Below are 21,603 nucleotides of genomic sequence, written 5' to 3'. Positions count from 1 at the left end.
TGTGACGCAAACAATGATTAACAATCGGTGAAAATAATTTATTAAGTATTAAAATATAATTCAGATGATTCTTTCATAAAAAAATATTACAATACATTTTCTAACAGTCTGAAACAAATGCAACACACTTATAGAAAAATCGATGAGATTCATAATATACAAAAAAAAAAACGTTACTTATATACAAAGGAAGACTTCAAAATAATTAATAAATAAGATACAAAATTAACGTTAATTGAGCTTAAAATAAACCAAGGAAAAACTTCGATACCATCCCTTTTTAAGCAGTAATCTCGCTAAAACAGACACGTCACGTGACCAACAAAAGACACTACTCGACTTACCTCATCAACTCCCTTCCAGCAATCAGACCCGACCTTGACCTCGATCGGACCAACTGTGCACGCCGTTCCGCTGAAAAAACACAAAATTTTTAAAACGCGGACCGCAGACTAAACACCTCACACATACCCAAGATGTTTTCCTCAAAATAGTCTGATTGTAATCGAATGTTTTTATAGATTTTAGGGTACACCAAAAGTAGATACTCACCACCTGCGGGTCGACACGCCCGTTTCCGTTTCTGCTCCCTGCTGAAGGCACTTCCGGTTTGTAGAGCCTCAAGTAGGCTGTCCATAACGCCCTCTTGCGTCTCTTTCGGGTTCATATCGATCAGCGCCCTCTTCGACGCCTCGCGCTCCATTCGCTCGCGTTCGGCCTTCTCTTTCGCCAATCGCGCCTTCTCTTTCTTTTCCAGAAGCTCTCTCTCTTTGTCGTTGTCTTTTTTGGCCTCCTGTTCCCAACCAAATTTTTCACATTTATTTTTACTTATAAATTACTTACAATAAAACTGTCTTTAAACGTCTTTAAATCCGTGAAAAATTCCTCAAGGGTGTATTTTTGTTTATCGAAAACGTAATATTCGGACAAGTCGGTGTAGAGACTGTCCATTTTTTTGAACATGTTCTGGAGGATGTCGCACTGTTCTCGGGCTTCACTTGCAAATTTCTGTAAAAATTGGATGATTAAAACCGGTTAAACAAACATGATTCAAGTTGACTCCTAACTTCAAATTGAGCCAAATTGATTGAAAATATCACAAATTCCTTTATTTCAGCCTAAAATTGAGATTGAAGCAGTTATTTTTATAAAATACATTAGTTTTGAATTAATTCTGTAGTAAAGTCGAGCAAAATTGGATTGAAAATAGCTCAAATTGCTTTATTTTAGAAGAAAACTCTTACTAAAGCTAGTATTTGGTTGAAATACTTTGATTCAGGTTGATTCCCAACTTCAAATTGAGCCAAATCGATTGAAAATATTACAAATTGCTTTATTTATCCTAAAATTGGGATTGAAGCAGTTATTTTTATAAAATACATTAGTTTTGAATTAATTCTGTATTAAAAAAAAAAAACAAAAAAACAAAGTGCAAACTCACCTCCATAACCTCTAAAAATTTATCATCACTGCTTTGAGGCACTCGATTGTTGTTGATGTCGGTTTGTAGGTTACGTATATTACTGTCCATTTGTTTTAACGTCTTTTGTATTGTGTCTAACGACACTCTACTTGCTCTACAATCCCAAAAAATTACACAGTTATAGAAAAAATTACACATGTATTACTTGTCAATATGTTGCATTTCGTCGTAGAAATTCAACAATTCTGGAAATTTCGTCTCGACCGTTTCCACGATATAATGCAGAAGCGTTTGTTTATTATGTATGTCTTTTGTGCCTGTCAACTGTCAAAAAATTATTCATGTTTACGTATTAACCAATCAGAAGCTTACTTTTGTTAAGAAACTCATTTCGAAACCGAACGCCTGCGCATTGCGACTCCCCGAATTCATATAATTGCCTAAAAGTAATATAAGTTCGAGGATACGTGCGAATTTTTTGCTCTTCTTCACTTCCTCACACGCGGCTGTTGCTGCTACAATATCCTTTAAAAAAATGATTACTCGAGTTACATAATATTTTTCTTTCCTACTCACGGGTTTCGTATCGTTGACCATTTCGACGTAATGGTGCTTGAAACTGATCGATTTCAATCTCGGCAAAAGTCGTTTAACTTCGGATATTTTGATACAAAACTGTTCAGCTTCGGTAAGTTGGTCGTACTTATCTTTGTATTGTTGTAATTTTGATAATTGGTCAGGGGGAGGTAAGTACTGTATTAATTGCTCGGTTACGTTCTCGGTAAGTACTTTATCGTCGCAACGTAGCAAACATTTTGTTATCTCATCGTAAGACATGTGTTTCAGCGAACCGTTGAGTAAAATCAATATGTTTTGTGCTGTTTTCCCATCCAAAACTTTCATTTCTTTGACTTTTTTCAACGTTCCAGTGTTGGCACTACTGCTATCTGACACATCCTCCAAATTTCTCGCCGGTTTTGAGCTAAATTTCTTCGCTAAACCGTCTAAAATATCGGGCGTGGCCAATTGCTCCTCCTTCACTTGTACCCAAAACGCCTTCTCTGACATCTTTTGCGGCAAAATCTACCAATCAAAATCATTTTAACCATCACATGACCCTCAACCAACCAACCACAAACCGTTTTCCAGTTAGCCTTCTTCAACGGACCACTGACATCCCATTTCTTCTTCGGTTTCAACCCATGTGGGAGCGTATTCGTCATTCCCGGCAAAGGAACCATTCCTGGCATTTTCGGAGGCCCACCCATCATGGGTGGAGGCGGCGGTCCGCCCATTCCGGCCATAGGCGGTGGTGGAGGTCCCATACCCGGCATTGGAGGCGGCGGAGGACCGCCCATTCCTGGCATTGGAGGTGGTGGAGGCCCCATACCTGGCATTGGAGGCGGCGGAGGACCGCCCATTCCCGGCATTGGAGGTGGTGGGGGTGCACCCGAACCTGGCATTGGTGGAGGAGGCGGCGCATTGAGGGCGTTAGCCACACTACTGACAACCGAAGGGTTGAGTTTACCCCCGGATTCGGTTGAGGGGCGTGACAACATTTCATATTTCGCTTCGGCTTCGGCTTTCGCACTTAGGGCTTCCTCCAACTGTTTTTTCAAATCATCAATTTTGCCATTATCGATTTCGGCAGGTTTTTCTGAAAAATTCTCAAATTTTATTTCAAGTTAAATTTTTTTCAACTCTTACCTTTTAATTCGTCTAATAAGGATTGTAAGTCCAAATCAAAATGTTTTTTCGTGAAGTCTGGGTCCAAACCGGACTTGTGCAAGACAATTTGTGACACACATTCCTCGATTAATTTAAAGTAAGCTGGTCTAAAAAAAAATTAGTAAAATCTGTACTTTAGTAAAATTTTTACTCACCTCGTGTTAATATCGTCTCTAATAAACAACAAATGTTGCAAAATACTTAAAAAATAAGGCTCTGCGGCAGTTTCTAACGTTGTATTTTTTAATACTTCGAAACAGTCTTGCATATCATCCATATCACACCTAACTTTATCAAATCTTTCGTGTAATTCATCCAAATCATTATCTTTCTGATTTTCAAAAATCTCATACTGATTTTTGATCACCGGATTCGTTTCATTTTTCAATTCGACTAAAATACGAAAAAAATTACAAAAATTCTAATAGATTTCTAAAAACAAAAAGAAACTCACTCAACGTATCATACAATCCATTTCTGACAATTTCGTTTCGCAAATGCATCCGAAACTCAAAATCGTCGGTTTGGGACAAAAGGGCGTTAATAAATTGAAAACACATACTCTAAAAAATAAAACACGAAATAGCACAAATGAGAGGATACAAAAATAAGAAAAAAAAACACCAACCACAAACTTAAAAATACGTTTTTTTGACCACTTTGCCAACTTCATTTTCATACAACAAGCACGCACACAAACACACACACTGCTGGACTTATGGCCCGACGATAAAGTGATAATTTTTTGCCCGATATTCGACAATGGCTGTTTTTGCAGTTTATTTCCATGATTTCGAGCTTCGACCAAAACTTTTCCAACACTTTTTTCGTAAAAATTTAGAAAACTTTTTAACGATTTTCCACAAATTTTCAAGCATAAATAAAAACTAATTCTCTAAATAAGTTTTCATAGTTTTGCAAGAAAAAATTATTTTGACAATTTTCCCGAAATACAAAGACAGAGTGATTCATAAAAGCATCCCCCTCGATTATCATTTTCTAATCAACAACTGGTAAACAAACAGTATTGCCAACTCAAAACAATTAAATTCACCAGATCAGAACTGAAAAGTTACCAGATTTACACCCGTTTTCACCAGTTACAAGAGTATATTATTTATTTATTTTTTTAATACTGTCGAAGATTCACGTTTTTTTACATAAATTTCGAAAAATCTGTTCAAAAACGTGCTTAAAATAGGTAACGCTACTTCATTTAGTCTAATTCTACATTTTTTTGGCTAGTTTTTAATTAAATTTTGCGAAATACTAGTCGACAAAAATCTATTGGCAACTAATCGTTCTAATTTTGTTATATCTGAATGTTTTAGGTGACGGTTAAATCAGCAGTCCCCTTTTGCAAATTAATAATGACAATTGTCTATAAAAGTTTGACGTTTGAATTTGAAAGTCAAGGTTGCCAAATTAAATTTTAAATTTAACACCAAATCATTTACAGCTAGCCGATATTTTGAAAACATGCTAAAACACTTGATAAAGACAAAAATTATGAATTGATTTGATGTTTTTTGGTTTGTTTTAGCAAAATCTTGCAATTAACACTATTTTCAACCATATTCTGTATTTTTTGTCCTATTTTTTTTCACTCAAAAAAAAGCTAAATCGAATGAAACAAACGAAATAACATCAAATTAGATTTATTTTTGTTGTGTTTAAGCATGTTTTGACTATTGTCAAAATCCTGCAAAATAATGAGTCTTTAGTTCAAAAACTTGGACTAATTTAGACTAATTTCCAGCAAAAACTTGAATGTATTTTAAAAACGTGCTGAAACACTCTAAAAATGTAAAAATAACATTAGTTTTGGCTTAATTTGAAACATTTTCGGTTTGTTTTTAACGATATTTTGCAAAACAGTTCTGTTTATGGCTAAAAACATACTAAAACGCTCAGAAATGAACCAAATAATGTACTTTTTTACACATTTTAGCGATTTTTTTTTACCTTGTTGAGTGAAATATTTAGAAAAACGAAACTATCTATCTCTCGATTTTTTAATGTATTTTTGAAACTTTAGCATTTTTGTTTCTGCATGGCTAAAAAAACGTGGAAAATGCTCAAAAAAAATGTATTATCATTTTTGACTAAATTTGCTATGTACAGCATGTCCCCGGATTGAGTTTACAAGAGGAAAAAAAATTATCTTTGATTTTACGCCAAAACTGTAAAAGAAACTTGCTTGAAACCAGCAAATCTGTAATTAAAACTTCATTATTCTAACTCAGTAGAAAGAAAAGTTCATTTTTCTCTTGATTTTGGACTAATTTGAAATAATTTTTCTCTTTTCTCTGCTTTTTAAGTCCCATCACATTGGCGGTTTTATTATTTTGACAATGATGTTACTTTGACAAATGAGTTTACGTAAGTTAAATAAGAAAAATGTTTGTGAAAAACATAATTTTAATAAACAGCAACTCAAATAAACAGCTTTAAGGTAAAAACCAAAGTCATTTTTAAGAAGAATTATTTAATTAATAAATTAATTGTCAAAGTGACATATATCTAGTTGTCAAATAATTAAAACCGCCAATGTGATAGGACTTAAAAAGCAGAGAAAAATGAATTTTTAGTTAGAATAATGAAGTTTAGTGACAGATTTGCTGGTTTTAAGCAAAGCAAATTTTTTTTTCCTTTGCAGTTTTGGCGTAAAATCAAAGATACAAATTTTTTTCCTCTTGTAAACTCAATCCGGGGGATATACTGTATATCAATAATTAAAAACTCAAATAAAAAATTTGGGTAAACACTCAATTTAAAAAAATATTTCAAAACACATGTTTCTACTGTAACTACAGTCACATTTCTAAATCATCAGAAATTAGAATTGATACAAAAAAAAATTTTTGTTTTCACCAAATCATTAAACTAATATAAAAATCACCCGACCTGGCAACACTGTAAACAAAACTCAAATCAACAACTTTGCTACACATGCGCACACGTATCTGGGCCGAAAAAATGGCATTACGTACCTGCAAATCGGCATTATTCCGCGACTTGGTAATCGCATTGACAATTGGCATAAATCTTGGCATGTCTTTAGCATCGGCCACTTTGGTAATGGCCGCCAACATCTTATCAGTACCTAAAGTACTCGACGAATTATCTTCGAGAAAACACAAAGCGGCCAAAATTTTCAACGCTTGAATCATCACTTGTGATTTGGAATGGTCCAAACATTTAGCAACAATTTCATGTCCTTTATCGTACTGTAGAAAATTTTTCAAACCCTCGGTATTATTCATGTATTTTTCTACACATCTGAGACACTCAATTTGAATTTTGTTATCTTTTTCTCGAATTGCCAAATCGAGAATTTTAAAAATCGACCTCATCCCTTGCGAACCAAATTCCCGGACCCAACTTAAGGGATTATTCGTGAGGGCTATCCTTAATGATTCCACACAGGTGAGGATTTTACCCAAATTAACAAAATCCGGTTTCGAATACTGCTCCAAATACGAGATGTAATCTTGCGGTTTATCAAACTTATGACCCACGTCCTGATTCGAACCTTTACATTTCAAAATCAACATTTTTTTCTTCTGATCAAGTGACATATTCGTTAAGGGCATTCTCTTATCACTACTCAAATTCATGTCGTTCTAGAAAAAAAAAATCCTTTAGGGCAATTTTTTTTTGAGGAAAAAATTGTACCAAAAGATCGTCGAATTTAACGTTGATTTCTTTTTCGCTCATTTTATTCACTTGCTCTTCGAATTGTTTGATCGCATTGTCGTCTGCTTCAGAAAAATCGCTTTCTGAATTTGGCCGCAGTGTAGATGACTGCGATGCAGGTCTCGAGCCGGGGGCTTTCTTCGTGCCGCCGCCTTTGAACCATGACTCCAACTACAAATTTTTATTTAAATGTGACGCTTTGTCTTACAAATGCGCAAAAAACAAGTAAAAATAAAGCGAGTGTGACAGTGATTTATTTCGGGCGCAGTGCGGGGGCGGCCCACAAAATAAATATTTCCAAAAATTAACAAAACAAAAAATGAAATGAAAGATTTCAAAGATATTTATGCAAATACTACTTCATGTTTTGCTTTTACAAACTCCTTATGTATTCTTGAAAATCTACAAAACATGTATTTTGGCAAAAATTCTCTAATATTCTTAGGTTTATTTAAATTTTACCTAAATTTTATGGAAGAGTAAACTAACGGAAAAAATTCTCAAACACTAAACAAAAATTGGAAACAATTCTAGTCACAAGAATTTCCAAAAAATTTAAAAAAAAACAATATTATGCTATTTGTATTGCCTTATTTTGATTTTATAGACTAAAGAGAAAAAAATATTCAACACTTAAGACAATGCTAATTTTGATCAAATATTTTCGAAAAATAAAATAAAAACGAGAATCCAAATTTTCTACAAAATATTATTCTCTTTCAAAGGTAGTATTTATACAAATATTTTATGTTTTATCTTTGTAAACTCCTTACCTACAAAATCTACAAAAATGTATTTTGGCAGAAATTACCTTTGTTTTGATTTTATATCTGGATTTTAAAGAAAAGCAAACCTCGAAAAAAATTCAAAACTTAAAATAAGTTGTTAACAATTCTTATAAAAATTTCCGAAAAAAAAAACGAAAAATAAAAATAAAAACGAGAATCTAAATACATATATTCTACAAAATAATATTCTATTTCGAATGTATTTATAATATTTTGTTGTCTTTGCAAACTCCCCGAAATAGGTGAAACGACTCTTGTAAAAGAAAAAAATTCTTGATTTAAATTTACATTTTTTTGGGGTGCAGCCATGTTTGGTAAAAGACTAATTTCTAACAATTTTAATTTTAAAAAATCGAATATTTAAAAAAAAAACTTTTTTCTGTTAAATAAAGTGCTTTTTATCTGGCAAATATGACAAAAAGTTATAAAGAAAAGTTTTTTAGAATCAACATTTAGACCCCTATTCCAAATTTCAAACTCGTCAAAGAATTTTATTTTTCAGTTTTTTTTCACAAAATTTACAAATTTAAAAAATTAAAATGTTTTACAAATTTTTACAAAAAAAAATAAAAAACCATAGTTGGCTGATAATTTTGAAATTTGATATAAAATACTAAATGTTGATTCTAAACAACGTATTTTAATTTTTTTTTTTCATATTTGCCACAAAAAACTACCAAAAAAATAAGTTTTTTGAAAATTTCCACAGCATACTTGATTTTTTAAAACTAAAATTATATTAACTATTAACATTAACTAAGCTAAGCCAAACCCCAAAAAATAAAAATTTAAATCAAGAATTTTATTATACTTTTATTTTTTAAATTTTTTATTTAGTTTTTTTATTATACAGGCAGTCCGGAATGTCGCAAATCTCCGTGACACTATCATTGGGTGATACCCTAAACAACAAGAAAAATGTTTAAAAAAAATATCTATAAAAATAAAAAATTAATAAAAAGTAAAAAATAAAAAGTATGAGAGTATTTTGCACTTTAACTCTATTTATTTCTGTTGGAAGAATAATTTTTCAAGTTTTTTGACTACAGGCTATTAGAAAAGGAAACAAAAAAACTGTATCCTAAAACAATTTAGTTACAAAAGTCTATTTAGTGTTATTTGTAGCTTTTATTGGCAAAATTTTTGTATCTTTACTAAATAATCACAAAAAAAACATATACAAAATCATCAGTATCATTAAATAGACATAAAAAAATGTCAAATGTCAAAAAATAAGTGTCAAAATTTTTAGACAGATAGAATTTTTTAAACATTTTTTCAGTACTCTGGGGGACTACCCAATTACTCCCTTTCAAAGAAGTGCGCGACTTTCCGGACATCCTGTATACTTTTTATTATATAAGTCGTTTCACCTATCCGGAGACACTCTGTATCTTCCTAAAAATCTTCAAAAAAATGTTTTTTGGTACAAATTTTCGATTACTTATATAACATTTTTACAATTTTATGCGAAAGTAGATTAAAGGAAAAATATATTCAAAAAAATGCTAACAATTTTGATAAAAAAAAATCCAAAAAATAAAAAAACGAAAAATAAAATAAAAACGAAAATCTACATTTTCTATAAAATATTATTCTATTTCAAAGACAAATATTTCATGTTTTGTCTTTGTAAACTCCTTATGTACTCCTGAAAATCTACAAAAATGTATTTTGTTATTACCTTTATTTTGATTTTTTCTGGATTTTATGGAAAAGCAGACTAAAGTAAAAATATACCAACACAAAAATTGCTAGCAATTCGTATCAAAAATCACTTAATCAGCGCTTTTCAATCGGTCACCGCTCTCTGCCAATAATCTATTGTAAATTTTTCCACAAAAATAAACACGAATTCCTATTTTATTACAAATTTATATTAATTGACTTAAAGGCAAATTCTTGTGTAATTATTAAATCGTTTTTCGAAACGGGTTGTCCTTGAAACATCTCAAATGTTTAAACAGTTATTTCCAGAAAAGTGATTACGTCCGATTAAATAAATAATAATAACCAATAGAAACATAAATGCTTATCTTTACAACTTTAAAATGAGTTAGTGTTAACACGAAAGGAATTCCACTAACTATTGTTTAATTGTTAAGAAATTTAGGTCTCAATGAAATTAAAAGAACCTTGAGTGTTTTAATTCATTTCACGATCGAGTTCCTCAAGAGGAACACCAGGAAGTGTTTCATTTGAAACGGTTATGTAATTATTCGCAGATAAGAAATAAAAAAAACCTAATCTTACACTTGCAAATATGACAAATTTATTTAATAACAAATTACTCACAAATGTGTTAATCGATGCAAAAGTAATATTTTTTATTGGAAATTACATCAAACGACTTCAAGGTCGGCCGCTTTATCATCTAAACCATGATCTAACATCTGGTTGAGTCTGCAATGTAGCTGAATAAATATTTGTGAAAATTTGAATTTTTTGTCAAAATAAAACATTTATTTTTAAATTCAGTGATTGGAATATTAAAAAAAAACAAATATGTGGGTGAAGTACTTTTGTGAAGGTAGCAGACATTCATTTGTCACGATGATGAGGTCATGGGATAAAAAAGACTTTTATTTATATCTATTTTCTGCAATGTCAATAAATTTTTGAAAAAAAAATATACAGGGTGTTTCAAAATTTTCAACACCAAAAAAAAAAAAAAAAATGTGAGTCGGTAATTTGTCATTCTTACCCAAACCTTGGAATTCCACAAAAAGCAAAAGAAAAACATAATTAAGGTTACAACCGCAATAATAAAGCACAGATGATAAATATTATGACAACCAGTATATTATCAGTTTTTATCATGATCTATTTCGCAAAATATTATCTCTATCTCGATGTTTTTATGAAATATAGTTCACATTATTAAAATATGAGGTAATTAGAACAGAACACTTAATAATTTAATTATTATTTATTAAAATGAAAGTGAAAAAATTGAGGTAGTATTAATAATAATATTCGACCCACTTGACCGATTTTTTCCCGACTTTTACTTCCTTCCAATAACCACAATCGGCTAATTTCCATACTAATGCAGCCCCCGCGTATGAGCCGCCACTGTCACCGATAACAACAACTATTTATAAACATGACATCAAATTGTAATAATTTAAAGCTGAAAAAAGGCACATCAAATACATACATAGGCGTACATCGCTCTATGAAATTCGCACACAAACACTAAAGCAAAAAGGGGGTCACATAAGCCACACAAACACGCGACAATTCTATTTAAATACAGCACAAAACGACGACTGAATTATACTATACTCCTCGTGATGTCATCACTGACATCACTTCAAGTGAGGTCAAAAGGCCCCCCTTCAACTTACGCCAGTGCCTGTTAAATAACGTTTGGTACGTCTCTTAGATTGTCGCAGTTCGAAATCCATCTTATCACTTAAAGACACACTCGCGAATGAGCCCCTCACATTCAACACCTATTTTTCATGATAAGATAATTCGTATTTGCATCTCTTATCAGATACTTACAAAACTTCCAGATTTGGCTTTCTCGTGACGCGACATTTCGCACATGGGGGCTCACTTTGACACAAAAAACAAAAACATAACCTCACTTTTGGCACAATGATTGAAATTTTCAACCGAAATATGACCAATAACACGAAAATTGATCGTTTTTTCGATTATTTCACTGGATTGATGGGCGATTTTGTTTAAAAACGACCGTTAGAAACGTTTTTCGTTACTGTCATGGCGCCAGGTTTGATTTCTAACGAAAAACTACTGGAATGCTTCCGGTTCGGTTAAGAACGTGAAGTTTAGTTTTCACTGTTTGACCTTTGGTTTTTTTTATCGCGGTTTGTGGCGACGGAAAACGGAAATTTGCATATTAGAACCCGCATTTAGAGGTTATACCCGCATCGACTTTGTTGTCATTCGACAGATTCCTGTAATTTAACTAATTTTCTTTTGCGACCAAGACGATACCAACTACTGGGGCAAAAACCCATATTTGTGACATTGGCTTTGATGTAATATAATACATAATTACATAATTATCATAAAAAAATAATGGTCCAAAATTTTGTTATGCAACCAACATTACACGTTATCATTGCAAGTTACCTACACTACTTTATTTAATTACAGATCAAATAAAATTCATTCCACAAAAACATTCCTTGTAATTGGCCACAAAGCCCCAGTTAAGATATGCAGTCGAATTGAAAAAAAATTCAAAAAACTTAATAAATAATTAATATAATCCATTTCATTTAAATTGGCATAACAGTAGGCCATGATTGTGTAAACTGCGCTTTAAATGTAAAAAAGGCTTTACATATTAAGGAACTAAATTTGTCACTAAAAAAGTGAGGTTAAGATACTTAAAATTTTATTTTTAAAGAACCCTCTTTCAAAGGTTTTCAGAGAGAGTTTTTGGATAAAATAATTTGGCGAATAACGAATGCAAATGTCAGTCATGTCAGTTCAATAAACCTTGTAGGTAAATAATCAAAGAAAAACAAAAACCCCATCAGCTGTTATATCAGGGACATGCGCATGGCTACAAACTTAAATACGAAATTCCATAGCCACCTATTATGCCAATTTCAATGAAATATACTTTAAATGATTTTGATGACAAATTACCAAATTTCATGTAAATTTAAATACACTAATTTACACAGGAATAATTAATTTTATGCCAAAATGTAACATTGACAACTACTTTTTTTGAATTTGGCTGTAAATAAAAACAACAGAAAAAATTCGAATTCGGAGCGTTTTTATTTTCAACGAATACGTTGTCACTGACTATATCTGGATGTGGCTAGAGTCACATCACAACGGAAAAACCTGCGTAGCTTTAGACACATAGGTAAATACGCGTGAAAAACAATTTTCGTCCGACCTTCAACTGTTTTAAACTCATTTCCATCGGCGTAACTATGGTTACCATTGATTCCGCACAAATGTACACAATCGAAGATTTTCCAAAATGCACCGATTTTCCACCGTTTTTCTTTTATTTTTGTTAAGTCTGTGCCATTGCAAATATCTAGAAGGTGAAATTCACACCAGTGACGTAATTACAATTTTTTCGCACTCTTATATCCGTTTGCAAATAATTGTTACAGAATTGGGCTTTTCTTGCACGATTTTGCTTCCTATCGGAAGACGGACAATTCGAATATTTTCTTGAATTTAGTGATGAACAAGGAAATCCGAATTTATTGCTGTATTATGATACAGACGACCAATGGCCAGCTGTATACAAAACTAACAAGGTATATAACTTTTAATTAATTAATAATTTTAATTTAATTCGGTAGAATTGTTACGAGAAAGAAGCAGTGCTTCACGTCGAACAAAATCAAATTATTAATTTGACGACAACAAATAGGTTTCTTCAAGAGTTGTCAGGTTGCACGAGCAAACCTAATCCAATTACAACACCCAAACCTAAACCTAGTACAACTTTATTACCGAGGAAAACAACAAAAAGTCGTAAATTGCGACCTACAATTAAAACAACAACAACAACTATTGAATTGCCAACGCCTAGAACCACCCAACTTACAACAACCGAGGATTTAATAAGCGACAACCTGACCACCAAACCTACTACAAAATTTTTCGAAGATTTCAATTACACAACTTTGGATTTAAAAAGCCAATGGGAACACATCGAAATTATAAAAGCACCAATCAAGAAACGTGCCATAAAACCACCTCCCACTCCCCAAATCCGGGGTAATACTATCATGTGTCACAATGCCCGGAAATTCCGGAGTGCACGTGAAAGATGGTGGTTTATAGCTTTGAGTAATTGTAACGGAACGGGAGGAATTCACGTCAAATATAAAATTTTAATGACAAATGGACCACCGGGGGATTACTGGCATGAACATTTCTCCGCTGACGAATTCTGTAAATCCCCCAAAAATTAAATTCCCCTAAATAACAACAATTTTTAGATATACTCCCCGTATTGATGGCATTTTCCATCGCCTACTCGTTCCTGATGTTGGGTATAATAATTTGCTCGATTGAATTAAAATCACGTCAATTGTTACATACAACGTATAAAATTTTCGTCGTTTCGGTTATTTTCCAACTCTTTGGCATTATTTTAACAAGTGCTGCGTATTTGAAATACGCCGTTAACGGTCTAGGGCCGAGTCCGATAAAAAGAGGCGGAGCTATCTTCATGGGCGTGTCTGAAACACTATACATGCTCCTCCTACTCTTACTCGCCAAAGGCTACACGATAACACGTGGCCGACTCCCATTGGCCGCTAGTGTTAAACTTACAATCTTCATGTGTTTGTACGTCGTGACGTACATATCGATTTTTATCTACGAGGCCAATGTATTCGATCCGGGCGAAGTCCTATACATGTATGAATCACCGGCAGGTTATGGACTTATCATTTTGAGGGTTTTGGCCTGGTGTATGTTCGTCTATTCGACGGTTTTCACCCTCAAACATTACCCCGAAAAGTCCAATTTTTATTATCCGTTTAATATTTGCGGAACGATGTGGTTCATCGCTGGACCGGCGTTCATACTTTCGGCCAATTCTTACATCGACAAGTGGATTCGTGAGTCTGTCGTTTGTGCCGTTTTGCAGTTTATCACTTTTGGAGGACATCTCACGTTTTTGGTAAGTACAAATATTCGGACTAAGATACGACACGAAGTAAAACAAAACGTCCCTGTTCTCAATAGTTACGTTAGTGAGGCCAGATAGCGCAGTTATTTCTTTAACATTTTAAGAGCAATGAAATAAAAAAATGACTGTATTTACATAGTGGTGAGCAAAACACAAATAAAAAAAATATAGAAGAGCATTAAATTCTCAATAATAAGAGGTAAAGGTAATGCAAAAATTTTATTGAAAACTACAGCGTGCGCCAGAACTCGCGCCCCAGAGAAAATTTTCAAGTAAGGTAAGATATCAGGAACACCAAAAAAATGTTTAAAAAATTCTATCTGACAAAAAAATTGACATTTGACATTTTTTTATGTCTATTTAATGATACTGATGATCTTGTATATGTTTTTTTACAATTATTTAGTAAAGATACAAAAATTTTGCCAATAAAAGCCACCAATAACATTAAACAGAGTAACAATTTAGGATACAGCTTCCTTGTTTCCTCTTTTAATAGGCTATAGCAAAAAACTTGGAAAATTATTTTTCCAACAGAAATAAATAGAGTCAAATTGCAAAATTTAAACCCTGATAAATCCGAAATTTTTATAGATAAAATATTTTTAATATTTTTTCCGTGTTTCTGGGATCTTACCTTATACAGGGTGATTCTTAAATAGACCGACAAAAACTTATCCTTGCTAGTATCAAATGAGAACATGCTGGATAAAATATTTAAAAAATTCTTTGTTTAACCGTTCTCCAAATAAAATTTATTAAAGTTATTTTCAAGATAAAGCGTACGCCACTAATGTGTTCGTAAATATTAGCACAGGTAGTGGAAACCATGGTATTAATTTGATCAAAATGTACTTGATCATTGCAACAATTCATAAACGCCGTAAGTGGCACGGATCAAGGGGGTTTTGCCCCTACAAAATATAAACGTAAAAAGGGTACAGTTTGTCTCCATTTATACTAGGGAAGCTGTGATAAAATTTTGTCGGTCTATTTAAGAATTACCCTGTATGGCATTTTTCTCTGGGTCGCGAGTTCTGGCGCACCCTGTATATTTAAAGAAATCTCAAACATTTAGCAATTTGCGCCCCTCATAATTTTGAAAATGCTGCGAATACGGTTAAAGGAACAAGAAAAATGTAAAAAAGAAAGTTGTAGAGAATAAAATTTTCAAGCAAAAAGTCCTCGAGGGACACCTCTATCTTCAATGGTCCTAAAGACGTTCAAAGACGCTCAAGTGACGAATACATGTCATTTTTTCCGGTGGTCAAGAGACAGAAAGTTAATTTAAACCTAAACTCTTGACGATAGAGATATGGCCTCGCGGTTTTTTTTGTAGGAAATTTAATTCTCTACAACTTTGTTCCTTACACTTTTTTTGTATCTTCAAACGTATTCGCAGCGTTCTCAAAAATATCGAAAACAGTAATAGTATTAAAAATAAATTATACAGGGTGTTTGTGGATTGCGAGCAAATATTTTAACCACTAAGAGAATTTGTTGTGAAAAGTCGAACTGAAGACCAAACAAATTCCGTATCCAAATTAGGAAACTTTTTGTCCAAAAAAATTATCACTTGTTTACACGTGTCAGTTTAGTTAGTCGTTAATGCGCTTTCGGGTGAATTGTGCACATCGATTTGAAATCAAATTGTCAATCAAGTCAAACGCCAAATTAACTAGTGTACGGACATCACTTCCAAGACCGATTTTCACCAAATGTTTGGGCAGCATCATTGAAGATCATCAAATTGGACCCCACATATTACCTCAACGTTTAACTAGTGCCGTTTATCTGAATGTTTTGCAAAATGTGTTGTCTGATCTGGTGGAGGACGTGCCCTTAGCGGTATTTACAAGTGGACCTACATCAGATTATGCCAAAGTCGTCACCAATAGATTGAACAATCATTTTCCCTAGAGATGGATTGGTCGCCAATGACCACCACGGTCATTTAAATACGTGTGTTTTTTTGGGGGTTCACATGAAACAATTAGTGAATTAATGCATGAAGCTCAAATTTATACCATCGAAGGGCTATGTGACCGAACGCAAGCTTCCCTAGCCCGAAGAGTACAAGAAGTGTGCATTGCCAACGAATGACCACATTTCGAGTATTTTTTTATAATATTGACCCACTAACATTGACTCTGATCTACCCTAATGTAGCGATAATTTTTTTGTCTTTACGCTGTTTACGTTCCAAAGTTTTTTCTTATGAATGATTGTAAACATCGTATTAAAACATAGGCGGGGACGGGTTTTCAGCCTCAATTTATTTTCAATTTTAACTCAAAAATGACGTGCTTTCAACAAAAGTTGGAATAACGAAAGTTGTTTCTTTTGACGAGTCCTATTAGTGGTTAAAATATTTGCTCGTTATCCTCAAATACCCTGTAAATAATTATCAGTTTGCGTTCTGCCCAATATTTTCGAGAACGCTGCAAATATGGTTAAAGATACAAAAAAACTGTAAGAAACAAAATTATAGAGAATAAAATTTGCTACAAAAAAGTCCACCAGAGCATATTTCTATCTTCAACGGTTTAGGTTTAAATTGCTTTAAAGTGTTCCTCTGGCACGGAATCACCAGTAAAAATGAAACGAATCCGTCGCGTGAGCAGCTTTGAACGTCTTTGAAGCCTAAACCATTAAAGATAGAGCGATGGTCTCGGGGACTTTTTACTAAAAAATTTTATTCTCTACAACTTTCTTTCTTACATCTTTCTTGTATCTTCAACCGTATTTGCAGCATTTTGAAAAACATGAAACGGAGCACAGATTTTAAACTTTAAATATTTTTTTTCTCATATTTCTCGTGAAAAATTCAGTCTTTCGTTTTTTACAGCTAATTAAGAATGTAAAGCTCGACATTTTTGCATTTTTTTCCAAGCAATTAGTAAACAGGTTGAATTTAAATTAATTTAAAACGATTTCAAACTGAGACGATAAAACGTTCTAAGCGCCCTCATTTTTACTCCGTCGTACTACTTTTTTTGCGTCCAATAAATCCAGCAATTTTGTATTTCGTTTCGTCTCCTAGTAATTCGGACTAGGAAATTTTAATAGCATACAGGGTGACTCAAACAAAGTGTCTCGGCTCATATCTTGAACAAACAATTTTTTTTTAGATCTTGACGATGCCTTCAGTGGCCAATAAAAATTTCCCCTATCATGTCCGAACCACCCAGATTGGTATAATGGAACTAACCGGAACTTCCGGCAGTAGTACCATCCAACAATTCGGTCATCACGTCTACGAACCATCTGGTACCATTCGTGAACCAGTGATTGTACCATTGACACGTCGTACTGAAGAAATATTTGAAGGAATGTACAATCAACCAGTGCACAATATTCGTAGAGAGAGTTTAAATGAAGATTTGAACAATACGAGAAATTTAATGATGGAAAATGTGATTAATTGGTCACTAGCGAGAAATATTGCAGCTTTAGAAATGCCGAATTTTGAGCGAACTGAGCGCAACAGTTTTGGTATTTTTTGTCTTCTATTATGAAAAGATAAAAACTTGTTTTTCCAGTTTCAGAACATTCAGACAACGAATCGGTTATAACCAGTCGGAGATCGTCAACACAACCGAACGGCCATTTTGACGATTACGTCAGAGAAGTGCCGATTCAATTGTTTACGGTTAGTAAAATGGTAACCGGGAATAATAACAGCAATAATGACACTCCCAATGGAAAAACTGTTTAATTAGCACAAATTTTCTACTTTAAAAAATTGTTTTGGGAATTTTTACGACTCCAGAACTGATAAATAAAGCCATAGAAATAAAATATTGTTTGATTATTATACCAAGTGAAGGAATTTTTACCCACAACCCCCAAAGAAGCTTTCTGGTGAGTGAGTTATACACCGGGTGTACAGGGTGATTCTATTAAAAGAATATTTTAACTTTATATCCACAAAAATCAGCGTTTGCTATTAAAAACTATGTTTTTCTCAATGTATGTGAATTTTTTGCAAAAAAAACAATGGCAATGTTCGACATGGCAACACTGCCACAAAATGTGCCTTACCAAACGAATAAACTTAATTATTTTGTGAAGCTATTGTTTCAAAATGACATTAGAAATAATAAAAATTATTTTTTTGATTTTTTTGTCAGCAAATTGATATTAATTATTACTTTTTAAAAGGAAGAATAGAAAAATTATCAAAAAATACACATGCATTGAGTAAACCACATAATTTTACTTAATTAATAATTAAAGAATTAATATCTGTCTCATTTTTTATTTTTTGTTTTTATTTACAATAAATATTTTTTCACCTCGAATGGTCCCAAAAAATCCTCGCCCTCTCCAGAATCCCCTCCCCGTCTTCCTTTTTCTCGCCCCCCGGTAAATAAATGGGGGTGAATTCCCTGTAGGCCAAACACACCCTCCTCTCCCCAATGTCCTCCCTCAAAATCTGATGCTCCCAGTCGTACCTTGCCGAATTGAACATCACTAATAAAGACCTTCTGGGCATTGGAATCCTCACAACAGGATAAAAACTGTCATTTTGAAATGGTTTCACTTTATAACAACCTCCGGTACCATTCCAGTCTCCTTTCTCGTTCAAAACCGCTGGATATGTCTCAACTAAATTCAAATTATAATAATTATTTTTTCTGTTGTACGTCATAGTGAGCACTGAATCTGATAACAAGTTAACAGTAACAATTCTCTCGCCCCAAATCCAACAATCATCGATGTGGGGGTCAATCGATGCCCCCCTTTGAGGGTCATATTCCAATGAACACTGTTCGATCGTTTGAAAATCTCTCAAAATCGGGACTTCCCGGAATTTCTCTTGGACGAATTCGGAAAATTTCGGAAAACCGGCAAAATCCCCTTCGCGTAATTTATTTCTTTTGAAGTTACATTTCGGACCAAAATTTTGTTTCCTGCGGCCACTTTGTGACGAGTCCCAGGGCATTTCGTCTATACCTTTCATTAATTTTGTTTCTTCTTCCGGTGATAAAAAATCGAGTTGAATGTAGATTCCGGGGAATTCGATTGGGGCACCGTGATGATCCGGATGTTCCGGAGACGAGTCCCAACCCGGAAACGCAACATTACACTGAGGGCAATACACGTAACTGTCTTCTCTCCGAATCGCGAATTTTTTCGCCGACAACCCAAAAGTCGATTCACAGATGAGACAAGTGCGACAGCCCTTGCACCCACAGGGACGAGGTTTATCCATTTTAGAAGAGAAATTTAAAAACTTGTTACTGCGACTTAACCTCAAAAATTCGATGACAGCTCAAATCGGACGCAACGTCCAGTAACCTGGTGGAGGGTTTTAACACAATTTTTTGTGTTTTAATTAATTAGTATAATAAATCGGTTAATATTACATCAGTGGCTCATCCTTCACCCAATTTAATTATTTTACAATACGTAAACCACTTGAAAACTCCAAAAAGTGACACTAATCGACGCTACGTTCTGTATGCTGAAAATCCCAGTTGTTAAATTTCTCAACATAACCTCACAAATGACAATGTAACCGGTTTTTCCCCCATTTCCGGACACGATGAAGCCACGAATCACCCTTTACGACTATTTACACAAACACTGGCTTCTTGTGGGTATTCTAACTTGTATTTTTTTCGCCGGGATTTACCCCGAATTGGGGTCGAAAAACGGCCCCCTACATACCGAATATTCGGTAAAATACGGGGCTGTCACTGTGATTTTCCTAATAAGTGGGATTTCTCTCAAAACTGAGAGTATTTACGAGACATTCCAGCAACACAAATTGCATTTATTTATTCAAGGTTTCACTTTTGTTTTTATTCCAATTTTTACACAAATTTTTGTTAAAATATTGAATTATTTTGGGGTGAACCCGTGGGTGTTACGAGGGTGAGTTTTACGTTGAAAAAGATTTCTAAAAGTCGTTGCAGACTTGTCACTGTAGCCTGCATGCCCCCCCCTGTCTCAAGCGCTGTGATTCTGACTCGAGCCGCCGATGGTAACGAAACTGCGGCTATTTTTAATTCAGTCCTTGGAAGTTTCCTAGGGGTTGTATTCACACCCATACTGTTATTAATTAACGTAAGTTACACCAATGTTTTAACCCCCATTATCTCTTTTTTTTTAGTTGGGCTTCACGACACTTGTGCCCCTTTTGGCCACAATAATCCAACTGACAACCACCGTCCTCATCCCCCTGTTTTTAGGCCAAATCATTCGGAATTTCACCGGATTCCGGGGGCACACTCTACCCCTCAACACAATTGGCCAATGCGCCCTCTTGTTCGTGATTTACACGACTTTTTGCGACACTTTTGAGACCCCCGAACACCACTTGAGCGCCACCGACGTCCTCGCCAGTGTTTTCTCGGTTTTGTTAATGCAAATTATTTTATTGGGGCTCAGCCATGCGATAGCCCAATGTTTCCAGAAACATTTCACCATTCAAGACGTTATCACAATTATTTTTTGCTCCACACACAAGTCGCTCACTTTAGGTTTGGTAAATAAAAAATTATAAAAATATGAGACTTACCGAACGTTTCAGGAATCCCGATTCTACGAATTTTGTTCCACGGATACTCCCATTTGAGTCAAATCAGTCTCCCATTGCTGGTTTATCACCCAACGCAGATTATTCTAGGGGGGCTCATTGTCACACAGCTGAAGGATTGGGTGCAGCTCCATAGAAGCAAGCGGCCCCCGGTTTGAAACCACCACGAGTCTACTATTTATCTATTTATAATTTATTTATTGTTACAAAACAAATAAACGACTAATTTTAACTTAATTAACGTGTTTTGTTGCAAAACAGATTCGAAATTTCGACATTTGACAGTGAAAACAGGGCCACCAACATCTCAAATTTAAATATTTTAGTTGGGCAAAAGCGAAAAAAGCCGCAAAAGTTTACTCATAATCATCTCATAATTTACCTAGCGCTCATCCTGTTACCATTTCATAATTTTTTAAATGTGTCCACTGTATTTTTATTATAAAAACACAACAATAATGTGTCATCACTCGAACTAGTGGTAGAAACTTTGTTAGTGTTTAATAAATTATAAATCACAATTACATAAGCATTAAAGTCCGTTTCATTAATATTTTACGTACACTTTTGTCATTTAGAGATGTCAAATCCAACAAAACCGTAATTTGAGTTGTGTATTTGAGATCAGTTGTGCCAACATGACTCAAGCAACGCCAATAAAAAAATTCTCCCTTTAAAATCGCTTTTTTGGTCATTTTACGCGATTTTCAAAGTGAGTTTCATACTTAGTATTACCATTTGTTGTTTAATTAGTCAAAAT

At 33.8% G+C, this 21,603-nt stretch overlaps 4 protein-coding genes across 7 annotated transcripts; 2 read left to right on the top strand and 2 right to left on the bottom strand.

The window, feature by feature from the left end:
- Positions 1-23: 23 nt before the first annotated feature.
- LOC123009231 (protein diaphanous) lies at positions 24-20,953 on the bottom strand. 4 transcript variants are annotated; one of them, XM_044405397.1, is made up of 16 exons: positions 11,149-11,544; positions 10,989-11,096; positions 6,830-7,021; positions 6,145-6,777; positions 3,606-3,714; positions 3,307-3,544; positions 3,131-3,258; positions 2,563-3,080; positions 2,000-2,506; positions 1,796-1,948; positions 1,629-1,747; positions 1,442-1,577; positions 844-1,008; positions 553-793; positions 345-414; positions 24-296 (listed from the first exon to the last, which is right to left on the bottom strand). In XM_044405397.1, exons 1-16 carry the CDS (start codon positions 11,191-11,193, stop codon positions 281-283), a joined length of 3,378 nt encoding a protein of 1,125 aa, XP_044261332.1. In that variant the 5' UTR covers positions 11,194-11,544; the 3' UTR covers positions 24-280. The 4 variants fall into 4 exon arrangements, with proteins under 4 accessions (XP_044261332.1, XP_044261335.1, XP_044261333.1 ...); XM_044405400.1 differs by lacking the exons at positions 10,989-11,096; positions 11,149-11,544 and adding an exon at positions 20,826-20,953; XM_044405398.1 differs by lacking the exon at positions 10,989-11,096 and having other exon boundaries at positions 11,149-11,542.
- LOC123009232 (transmembrane protein 145-like) lies at positions 12,516-18,074 on the top strand. Its single transcript, XM_044405401.1, has 6 exons — positions 12,516-12,706; positions 12,759-12,908; positions 12,954-13,551; positions 13,599-14,287; positions 17,428-17,791; positions 17,839-18,074. Exons 1-6 carry the CDS (start codon positions 12,620-12,622, stop codon positions 18,012-18,014), a joined length of 2,064 nt encoding a protein of 687 aa, XP_044261336.1. The 5' UTR covers positions 12,516-12,619; the 3' UTR covers positions 18,015-18,074.
- LOC123009235 (alpha-ketoglutarate-dependent dioxygenase alkB homolog 4) lies at positions 18,591-20,001 on the bottom strand. Its single transcript, XM_044405405.1, has 2 exons — positions 19,669-20,001; positions 18,591-19,600 (listed from the first exon to the last, which is right to left on the bottom strand). The coding sequence occupies exon 2, from the start codon at positions 19,512-19,514 to the stop codon at positions 18,591-18,593; it is 924 nt and encodes a 307-aa protein (XP_044261340.1). The 5' UTR covers positions 19,515-19,600; positions 19,669-20,001.
- On the top strand, positions 19,693-21,074 carry LOC123009234 (sodium/bile acid cotransporter 7-like). The gene is made up of 4 exons (XM_044405404.1): positions 19,693-20,179; positions 20,221-20,371; positions 20,418-20,787; positions 20,838-21,074. Exons 1-4 carry the CDS (start codon positions 19,848-19,850, stop codon positions 20,999-21,001), a joined length of 1,017 nt encoding a protein of 338 aa, XP_044261339.1. The 5' UTR covers positions 19,693-19,847; the 3' UTR covers positions 21,002-21,074.
- Positions 21,075-21,603: the final 529 nt, after the last annotated feature.

Source organism: Tribolium madens, unplaced genomic scaffold (genome assembly GCF_015345945.1).
Source record: "Tribolium madens isolate multiple individuals breed KSU strain unplaced genomic scaffold, Tmad_KSU_1.1 Scaffold_71;HRSCAF=194;Tcas5.2_LG6, whole genome shotgun sequence".
In the NCBI taxonomy this organism is placed as follows: Eukaryota; Metazoa; Arthropoda; class Insecta; order Coleoptera; family Tenebrionidae; genus Tribolium; species Tribolium madens.
This window is presented reverse-complemented; position numbering and strand designations above follow the sequence as displayed.

Coding starts and splice junctions, on each gene's coding strand:
- LOC123009231 (XM_044405397.1), bottom strand. CDS start 11,193: ATGTGCGAAATGTCGCGTCACGAGAAAGCCAAATCTGGAAGTTTT. Junction 11,097..11,148: donor AAGCCAAATCTGGAAGTTTT/GTAAGTATCTGA, acceptor CATGAAAAATAG/GTGTTGAATGTGAGGGGCTC. Junction 2,507..2,562: donor AGAAGGCTAACTGGAAAACG/GTTTGTGGTTGG, acceptor TTTGATTGGTAG/ATTTTGCCGCAAAAGATGTC.
- LOC123009232 (XM_044405401.1), top strand. CDS start 12,620: ATGCACCGATTTTCCACCGTTTTTCTTTTATTTTTGTTAAGTCTGTGC. Junction 12,909..12,953: donor CTGTATACAAAACTAACAAG/GTATATAACTTT, acceptor TTAATTCGGTAG/AATTGTTACGAGAAAGAAGC. Junction 17,792..17,838: donor AACTGAGCGCAACAGTTTTG/GTATTTTTTGTC, acceptor TTGTTTTTCCAG/TTTCAGAACATTCAGACAAC.
- LOC123009235 (XM_044405405.1), bottom strand. CDS start 19,514: ATGGATAAACCTCGTCCCTGTGGGTGCAAGGGCTGTCGCACTTGTCTC.
- LOC123009234 (XM_044405404.1), top strand. CDS start 19,848: ATGAAGCCACGAATCACCCTTTACGACTATTTACACAAACACTGGCTT. Junction 20,180..20,220: donor AACCCGTGGGTGTTACGAGG/GTGAGTTTTACG, acceptor AAGTCGTTGCAG/ACTTGTCACTGTAGCCTGCA. Junction 20,372..20,417: donor CCATACTGTTATTAATTAAC/GTAAGTTACACC, acceptor CTTTTTTTTTAG/TTGGGCTTCACGACACTTGT.